This window comes from Nicotiana tabacum, chromosome 1, assembly GCF_000715075.1.
Source record: "Nicotiana tabacum cultivar K326 chromosome 1, ASM71507v2, whole genome shotgun sequence".
NCBI classification, from domain to species: domain Eukaryota; kingdom Viridiplantae; phylum Streptophyta; class Magnoliopsida; order Solanales; family Solanaceae; genus Nicotiana; species Nicotiana tabacum.
The window spans coordinates 33,206,362-33,216,607 of NC_134080.1; the positions used below are offsets into that span (position 1 = coordinate 33,206,362).

At 36.6% G+C, this 10,246-nt stretch overlaps 1 protein-coding gene across 7 annotated transcripts; it reads left to right on the forward strand.

The window, feature by feature from the left end:
• The first annotated feature begins 3,839 nt into the window (after nucleotides 1-3,839).
• Nucleotides 3,840-7,610, forward strand: LOC107776190 (protein BASIC PENTACYSTEINE6-like). 7 transcript variants are annotated; one of them, XM_016596050.2, is made up of 4 exons: nucleotides 3,840-4,024; nucleotides 5,445-5,528; nucleotides 5,792-5,945; nucleotides 6,081-7,610. In XM_016596050.2, exons 3-4 carry the CDS (start codon nucleotides 5,892-5,894, stop codon nucleotides 7,026-7,028), a joined length of 1,002 nt encoding a protein of 333 aa, XP_016451536.1. In that variant the 5' UTR covers nucleotides 3,840-4,024; nucleotides 5,445-5,528; nucleotides 5,792-5,891; the 3' UTR covers nucleotides 7,029-7,610.
• Nucleotides 7,611-10,246: the final 2,636 nt, after the last annotated feature.

Here is a 10,246-nt window from a genome sequence, read left to right on the forward strand (position 1 = left end):
CCCATGTAAAAACGCATTATTGACATCAAGTTGCAACACCTTCCAACATTTCTTCACTGCCACAGTCAAAAGACATCTGATTGTGGTCATTTTGATCATAGGTGAGAATGTCTCAGAATAGTCAATGCCTTCTCTTTGGATATCCCCCCTTACCACCAATCGTGCCTTTAACCTTTCAACGGAACCATCTGATTTGTGCTTTACCTTGTAGACCCACTTACAAGGTAAAGCTTTCTTGCCTTGTAGCAAATTCACAACCTCCCAGGTTTTGTTGAGATCAAGAGCTGCTAGCTCTGCTTCCATAGTCTTTCTCCAACCTGCATCCTGAGAAGCTTGTAAATAACTGTGAGGTTCTGAAATAGAACATACTGAATTTATGATATTTTGATTGTTGATTGACAAAGCTGCAAAGGGTAGGGTAGTGGCACAAGATGCATGGTTGAAAGAAGAGGCAGTAATGTCAGACAAAAAAATCCCATTGCATACATAGTCTTTTAGATATCTAGGTTGCTGAGAAATTCTTTCAGATTTTCTGATAGGTGGAGGAGGTATAGGGACAGTAATACTATCATTAGGAGTAGATGTGGGAGAGGAAAGATTTGGAGATAGATGTGAGACTTGTCTAGAACTGAGATCATTGGGTGAAGGGGAACCAGGAAGGTTATGACTAGGAGAAGAAGAGAAAAAATCAGATGAACTAGAAGAAGGCAGTGTGATAGGGCTGGTACTAGGAGAAGCAGTGTTGCTAGGTCTAGAGGAGGATAAGGAGTTGGAATCAGGTAAAGTGGTGTCTGAAATATGTGGAGTTTGAGTGAACACTTGATGAGGTTGTGGTGTAGGAGTGGTGGCAAAAGGAAGATGATTCTCATATAACTTCACATCTCTAGACACAAAAACAGTTTTTATCTGTAATCCTAGAAGTTTGTAACCTTTTTGATGTGGTGAATATCCCAGGAAAACACATGTCTGTGCTCTAGGATCAAATTTGCTTCTGTTGTGGGCTAGAGTAGAAGCATAGCACAAGCATCCAAAGACTTTTAGATTGTCATATACTGGTGGTTTCCCAAACAATATGTGATAGGGAGTTTTACCCTTAAGGACTTTGGAAGGGAACCTATTAATTAAGTAGGTTGCAGTTAGGATGCACTCTCCCCAGTATTGTATGGGAACTGTAGATTGAAAGAACAATCCCCTTGCCACCTCTAGTAAATGTCTATGCTTCCTCTCAATTATTCCATTCTGTTGGGGTGTCTCCACACAAGAAGTTTCATGTAAAATCCTTTGTGAAAGCAGAAAATCAAATTGTTGTGTTCCTCTTCCCAATTCTAAGGCATTATCAGATCTCACCTTCTTCACTTTAACATTGAAATGTCTTTCTGTCATGGCAAAGAATGATCTAAGAACTGTGAATGCATTTGCTTTTGAACTTAGCAGAAAAGTCCATGTCCCTCTACTAAAATCATCTACAATAGTTAGAAAATATTCATAACCATTATAAGTGTTAGACTTGAAAAGACCCCATATATCAATGTGTATAAGATCAAATATCTCATTTGTCTTGATTTGGCTTATGGAAAAAGGTAGTCTAGTCTGTTTAGCTTGATGACAAACATCACACACATGATCAAAATAGGAAGGAAAAGAAATGAACTTGAAAGATTTCATTACTTCAAAAGGTAAATGACCCAATCTAGCAAGCCATTGGATTACATCAGAAATTACACTCATAGACATAGGTCTTAGACTAGAAATAGTACTAGAAATAGAACTAGAATGATTTCCTTTTGGAATTGAAAATGCATTTTGACTAGAAAAAATAGGTTCTGCACTAATGGAAATAGGATTCAGGAGGTACCATCCTCCTCTAATTTCACCAAAAACTTGCCCCCTCCTCACTAAAAGGACCTCCAAGACACACCCACTAGATGTCAAATGAAGAGAATATTTGAACTGAATGCACAACTTATGAACTGATAGTAAGTTATACTTAAAGGATGGAACATAAAGGACTTTTTCAAGAATCATGTCATTTTGAATGGAAACTCTTCTTATGTGTGTGACATATAATTGGAAAGAATTAGGCAAGCTAATATGAACAGGTATAGGAAGAGGAGACAATTCTAAAAAGGAACTTGAATCAAAACACATATGCTCAGATGCCCCTGAATCAATGATCCAAGTTTTAGTGTTAAAAACTGACAAACATGTTCCTGAATACTTAAGAATAGTACCAGCAACTGCATTTGCATTGATTTCAGATCCTGTATTTCCTGCATTACCAACTTGAACCTGTCTGATTATGTTAACTAGTTTTGAAATTTGTTCCCTGCTAAAAGATTGATTCTGACTTCCTACTACCCCTTCATTGTTAGGATTTGGGTTGGTTTCATTTTCCTGTCCTCCCATTGTTGCATTCCCTTTTGCTGTGGGCTGATAATTGTTGGTTTTGGTAAACTGAAAATCATCTGAGAACCCAATTAGCCTGTAGCAATCTGCCCTAACATGTCTTGTTCTCATGCAATGAGTACAACTCACATTTGGGTTATATTTTCCCTTATTAGCTTTGCTCTTTTGCTGCTGATTGTTTCCAGATTTTGATGAAGGATTCCATCCCATTTGTCCTTGATTGTTGTACCTTAGTCCACTCTTTCCTTGTCCAGCAACCATAAATGAAGATGCATTTGAGTTGAGTTGAGGACTGACCATATTCACAAAGGCCTCTCTCTGGTTTTCATCTTGTAAGAGCAATGAATAGGCAAAGTTCATGCTAGGGAGTGGACTCATCATGATAGTGTTTCCTCTAGCCTGAGCATATACATCATTGAGCCCCATGAGAAACTGCAAGATCCTTTGATCCTCTAGAAACTTGGCGACTTTAGCCTTTCCACCACATGCACAATCACAGGAGCAATTTAGATGAGAGCTTAGAGAGTCCATTTCATCCCATAGCTTCTTGAGCGTAGTGAAATAGCTTGAAATGCTGTTATTTCCTTGGATTGATGTTGAAATTTCCTTTTGCAATTGATATAGTTTGGCCCCATTTGATTGGCCAAATCTATGTTCTAGGCTGTTCCATAAATTTCTTGTTGTTTTGGAATAGATGACATTGTCCCCTATGTCTTTTGACAGAGAATTGAGCAGTCATGAAGTCACCATATTATTAGCTTTGCTCCACAGAGGATGATCTGCTGAGTTAGGCTTAGGTTCTTCACAAATCCCATCGATGAAGCCAAGTTTGTTCTTGGCTGAAAGAGCAATGAGAATGGATATCCTCCAACCTGCGAAACCTCTCCCATCAAAGGGCAAATTGACAAGACTTATCCCAGGTGAATCTGAAGAATGAATAAAGTAGGGATGGTTGGAGTCAAGGTTTTTTATTTGGCTGGATGAACAAGTAGCAGTGATGGTTGGGGTAGCTTCTGTTCTAGTCATGGATGAAGATTAGAAGAAGAAGAAGATTAAATTTGAAAGATTGAAGGATTGAGCTAGTATCGCTCTGGTACCATGAAAGAATTGAAGAATAGAATTGTAGAAATTTTCTGATGATCTATTCATAGTGTCTTATTTTTCTTTATACAAGTAATCTAGCTAAAAGAAATGTAAAATAAGATAGTGTTGTACACTTAATCTAGCTAAAAGAAATATAAAATAAGATAGTGTTGTACACTTATTTAATTCCTATTCCCTAATGCTATAATAGAAAAATTAAAATATTCCCTAATATGTGCTGTCATACACTCGTATGCACAACTGAATTTGCCATATCAATGGCTCAAATTGAATAGTTTAAACGTGTAAAGTCAAATGAGCAAAATAAAATAGATAAAAGAATGACATTTATGTAGAAGACTCCGAAGTCCTTTTGTCCGTCTTCTTCTTCATTTTTGTACAAGATGAAATATCTTTCATCTTCTTCGTTTCTGCTTCTTCTTCTTGCAAATTATTATGGGGTTTCATCTTAACAGACTTTGACCCTTTTCTTTTTCTCTTTTTACCTCTTATTATGTCCTCGGAATTCTGCTCTGTAAGCTTTCCTTAACTCTTTAATTACAACTTTTATGTTCTTTTTTTCTTTTCTTTTGTGAAGTGTTGATATATGTTCATTTTAGCTATATGGATGATTTGGGACTGCAGGTTTAATGGGATTCTCCATCTTCTTTATGACTTAATTTTGAACTTAAATTTGTAGTGTTATGTGTTATTAACTTGCTTTGAATTTTGGGGTGTAGTTTAGCTGAAATGGGTTGTAATTGGTAATTAGTCAAAGAACCTAGTTTTCGAATATACTTGTTGAATTATTGCTCAATTCTATGGCTTATTCGTGTGATTGATCTAAAAAGATTTTTCTTTTTTTTGTTGTTGTCAAATGCTGTTCATTAAGCACGTCTTCTTTTTTTAAAAAGTGTTTCTAATTCTTGGTGAAACAACTTTTAGTATTAGAATTTTCTTCTTTTGGAAATTGTACTTGAGATCCAAAACTTAAGAAGCTAGACTTGAGTAAACATTTTTTTTTAACTGAAATCAGGAATTTTAATGGAACCTGTTGGGGGCTTTTTTTTTTTTTTTTTTTTGCTTTATGTTGTGTCTTTTAATTATATATTGGCCCTTTTACGCCCCAGGGCTTTGTTCAACGGCTAAGGTAGTAGTACATCGTGAACAGGGGCGGACCCACATATTGCTAAGGGGTTCAACTTCGTCGAAAAATACTCATGTTTATCAATGTAAATTACAGCTAAAGCAGGGTAACTTTATATAAAAAATTATATTTGAACCTGCATGACAATTGCTTTGCTCCTGCAAAAATGGTCAGGTGGATTCATAGTTTTGGCGAGGTCATGTGTTCCATTCCCAGTCAGTGCTTTTATACTTCTTTTTTGTCGACTTTAAGATGATTTCATTTTAAGATTACGCTATGAACAAAAAGGGCAAAAAATTGCTTCATGTTACTGCTTATATTAGTTATAGTTGTTTTCGACTGAACCCGCTTGCACAAAATCGTGGTTCGCCATTGATCATGAATATGTGGTAGGCGCACATCACGAGTTTGAAACCTGGCTGCTTAACAAAGTCCAGCATTTAAGTGGAGAAGGTTAGAAGGGCTTCCAATTATCCTCAAGTTTTAAAGCTAAAACAGCGGATTTCTTGGTCTTAAAAAGACTTATATCCTAGTCCTCCCCCCCCCCCCCGATATTCTGAGATTGTTGTTAAGACCAAAGTTCTTTGAAGACTTTAAGCTTTCTTGTGAGTAAACTGTGATAGGTGTACAACTACTTGGATAAAGTGGTGAACTATAAAGAGTATGCCATATTTTAATTGAAGAAATGGTTGAAGTACTTGAATATTAAGTGTGATGTTTGGACCTCTATACACGTGCAATTTGTGTTCTGTTTTCGCTGACCTTTGTTTTTTCAATTGCTTGTGCCTGACTTAGTTCTCTCTTAAAGCTCTTGAAGCCGATGACGACTGTTCATCTTTTATGCTATTTGTGATGCAGCCTTGAGTTACCGACTGCAGAGTTGAAACTGCTTGTAAGTCTGTCATTGTTGAATATGTAATTGCTTTCTGAAAGGGCATGGATTGATTTTTTGTTGTTGCTTTTTTTTTTTGGGGGGGCTACTCTTCTGTTTCCCATCTTGGCTTTTTATTTCATTAAGAACATCCTGAAGACATTGGTTTCAGCTGCTGATACTTACTGCTCAGTTGTGATTTTGCTATTCAATACTATGTCCCTCTTAGTGTATCCTCCACGAAGAAGATGTGACGTGTGTGATTTTCCAAAACGTGGTGACAGGAGTTGGAATTCAGCTGGCTGTCTTTCCAACATGAGTATATGTCACACTTGCTTAAAGGACTAAACTGATTTGTGCAATTTATACGACATACTATATGATATGGACGACAGTGGGAATCATGAGAATGCAAGGCATAAACCACCTCAGGGCCAGGTGAATTATAGTAGTCATAGTTAATAATGCTCAAGTCTAGTTTCTTGACTATGGATATTTCTAGTACAAAAGATTTTCTGCAGAATCTTTATCTAAATTGCTCTGGTGATATACGCTACGTTTCCTGTACTTCAGTGGTTTATGCAGCATCAGCCATCAATGAAGCAGATAATGGCTATCATGGGCGAAAGAGATGCTGCTATTCAAGAGAGGAACTTGGCTCTTTCTGAAAAAAGGGCTGCCTTGGCAGAGCGAGATATGGCCATCTTGCAACGCGATTCAGCTATAGCAGAACGAAATAGTGCCATAATGGAGCGGGACAATGCCATTGCCACTCTTCAGTATCGAGAAAACTCAATGAACAGTGGTAACATGTCTCCTTGTCCGCCTGGATGTCAAATTGCACACGAAGTGAAACACATGCACCATCCACAACTGCATGTACATCATCAACCACAGTTGGGAGAACCTACATTTAACCACAGCGATATGCACATGAGCGAGTCATCCATACCATTGTCACCAGCTGCTCCAGAGCTCACAAAATCCCGTAGGAACAAAAGATCTAAGGAGGCAAAGGAAGTGACATCTTCTAAAAGAACTTCAAAGCCATCAAAGAAAGTGAAAAAGGAAGGTGAAGACCTTAACAAGACAATGCTTGACGAATCGCAAGAGTGGAATGGCGCCCAAGAGATGGGTGGTGGAAATGATGACGTTAATAGGCAGTTGGGTGTGACAAAGACGGATTGGAAGGATCAGGGTCGGGGGCTCAACCAGGTTTCTTTTGATGAATCAACCATGCCAGTCCCAGTTTGTTCCTGCACCGGAGATTTAAGGCCTAGCTACAAATGGGGAAATGGAGGTTGGCAATCTTCATGTTGTACAAACAATTTGTCAATGTATCCATTACCAATGCTTCCTAACAAGCGACATGCTAGAATTGGTGGTCGGAAAATGAGTGGAAGTGCATTCACCAAGCTGCTTAGCCGCCTGGCTGCTGAAGGCCACGATCTATCAAATCCAGTTGATCTTAAGGACAACTGGGCAAAGCATGGGACAAACCGCTACATCACCATCAAGTAATGCTTCTAACATTATTCATCCGATAAGATATCTACAATTTGGGAGGATATATAGAAAGCAATTACATACTATCACACCTTTGGTTATCATGTCTTTCATTGTCGATGGAGAATCGACTTCGAATAGTATCACAGATTCAAAGTGGCTTAATCTATCAAGATTATTCAAGGATAAGTAATGAGGGTTGTTGTACGTTGACAGTCAGCAGATAACTAGTCAAATACACAGATGAGTCTTCACAATCAAAGGCGGAGATCGTATTGTACAAATAGGACATAGTCAAATTTTAGTATATAAGTTGTTGAATTCTCTGAACATAGAGGATTTCTCTGCTATATAGCGAAATTGCTCTAGATCATAAGTTCAAATCTCAGGTGTGATACTTGTTTTTTTTTTATTTATAAAAATTCAGGAGTAACTATCACAATACACAAAATGACGAGAGACAAAAATCTTTGTCAAGTGTCGTAAATCAGATTTGATTCTCTAATTGAATCTCCCTGCGTTCGAGATCGCGCTGTGTACACGTACATATGTATATTACTTCTAACATGATTTAGGTCATCTTACTTCTTGAAGAAATGTGCAGAAACTAAAAGTCACTCTGTTCCTTATTGTTCATTCATCAAGGAGCAATTTCATCAATTTTCTTGTTTATTATAGGAGAAGCGCTATAGATTGCTCTCCACCCCACAAAAAGACAGGGGACTGTTACTATTTTGATAGTTAAACTATTTTTTTTGGAAATATTCAAATAAGTACATAGTTAGCAGAAAAAAGTTACTCAACAAATCGTCTGAATTCACATAAAAATTATATACCTCGATTTTCACACTCCAAATCCTGCTATTCCTTTTTTTTTAAGGCAATAAATATTTATTAAATAATCAAACCAAAACAGAGTTAAATCAGTTAAAAACGGAGAAATTTTTGTCCATTCTTTGTATAACTTAAGAAATGGCTCAGGCAAGATCTTTGTTGTGGGGCCGTGATATGACCACCAGTTCAGAAACCAATTAGGGATAGGTCCTGCAAATATCTTTGCACATATTTTAATAAACCAAGTGTGTTTATGTCTATCATTGTTATAATATAATACTCTATCGAATGTCTAGATATAATCCCAGTAAGTAAAATTCATGAGTGATTTATTAAGGCTTATCTGCCTCTCTTTCATTGTGGATATCCCCCATTCTTCAACAGATATAATCTGTTTGATAATAATTTTTGAGAAGTTATAAACGTTCTCACTGGTGTTATAACCGGAAAAGTGCTGGAATTCTGCACTACCTGTGCTGATGAGGATGGTCTCATAATAAGCGCGGGTTTTATATGATTCACCTGGGTAGTATAACCCATTAATCAGGTATCTCTGGAATATCTTCCATGGTTCATCCTTTCGCTGAATCTCAGAGTTTTCTAAAAGAAATATTATTTCTTTCTTTGGTAGTTTTTCGTAGGACTTGATATCATTGTTGTCCTCTTCTCTAGCGATTGAAGCAAATGTATTACTTTGCTTTTTGGCGGCCAAATATGCCTGTAGATGACCGTATAATGGATTATCTTCTGGAATATCATCCAGATGTATAGACGGACCTACTGATGAATCTCCTTTATGAAATATCTTAGAGTTTATTAAACTCTTTTTTCCCGCTTGTATCACCGGAGAACTTGATGAGGATCCGTATGACGATCCTTGAGAATATGATTTACTAGGGGAAGATCTTCCCCTACCTCTGCTTCTGGTGGCCCATGAAGGGTCCATTCTGCACAAATAACAAGTCAATTTATTCTGAGAAGTAATAATCCAACATATCATCCCTAACAGTTTCAGCATAATCATGAATAGAAAATTCATTATTAATCAGGTTATCAATGATTTCTTCAATTATCAATTCAATTATGAGACTTTGTAGGTCTCTATTTAATCTAACCACTTTAAGGACAGTAATTAATAATTCTTCATCGAGAAAAGTCGTATAGAAAATCATAATCAGTCTAAGTATTCTCGGGATAAAAAATCTGGAAGGGAATTAAGAAAGAAATAAGCAAGATTCCATGGTCTAGCTTTGGCTTTCAGCCGTCTAGACAAAGCAGTAGCACAAGTAGTAGTAGAGAAAAGAAAGAATGTTTTGAGTGTAAGTGTGTGTTCTTGAACTCAATTGTTCGTATCCTTAAAAGAAGAGGGGGTGCAGGGTATTTATAAATTTTTGAAAACGAGTGAAGAATAAGGTAATAAGTAAAGTCTTAACACAAACATGGAAACAATCACAAGTCAGAATCAATTACCACAAATGATTCCCTTTAATTAAGGAATCACTATTCAACGGGTAGTAGCAGGTTTAATTAAAGAAAAAATCAATTTGGGGACAAAATGATTATTGCCATATAAGGGGGCAGTAAAAGTATGAAATAAACAATCAAGTCTAAGTACAAAATAAGCTTATTTTGGTAAAGAATTCAGCAAGGTAAAAGATCAGAGCAAAGGAAAGGAATCAATTAATTTAAACAGGCGAGTAAAATTAGGGTTCCTAAAAGAAAAGTTTTTTGCAATCAGTAACAAGATCAAGATCAATCAAGGAAGAAACATGATTCTACACTTCAGTATATAAATAGAGTGAACAGAAGCATCAGACATGCGAGGTCAAACACAATGGCAAAAGAGATTACACAAACATACAACAGTGGCAGAAATAATATAGGATTCAGTAGTAAGGAAAATATTCAAAGCACAGTAGTCAAGTAGGTCAAGTAGTCACATAGAATTAACAGTGAAGAAGATCATAATAACAGGTAAAGAGGGTCAGAAAAAGGTAAAGGTCTCACAATAGTAATAGGTGTGAAAACCCCTTCTAAGAAATTAGGGCTTCGATAGTAGTCAAGTTTAAGAGATGGTACAAACCCAAAATCAAACATGTCAGACAAGGAAAAGAGAGTCAGAAACAAAGAACAAGTACACATTTAGGCAAACAATTTCAGAACTAAGAGGAACTTGGTTTTTTAACATGCTGAAATAGATAGAGGAACAACATGAGCAAATCGTTTCAAACATACCAAAATCACAAACGACGCTAAAATCAGAGAAGAGATCTTTTTTTTAAAAAAAAACTTAAAGGAAAACCCTAATCGTTGAAAAGTGAAGAGTAGCTTTGAAAGAAAATCAGAGAATCTTTGAGAAAAAACACTTAAGAAGTTCATAGTAAGCACAGATCTAAGGT

What these genes read in the sequence shown, in the direction of transcription:
- LOC107776190 (XM_016596050.2), top strand. Translation starts at nt 5,892, where the DNA reads ATGGACGACAGTGGGAATCATGAGAATGCAAGGCATAAACCACCTCAG. An exon ending in ATAAACCACCTCAGGGCCAG is followed by an intron (nt 5,946 to 6,080) that starts GTGAATTATAGT and finishes CCTGTACTTCAG; the next exon opens with TGGTTTATGCAGCATCAGCC.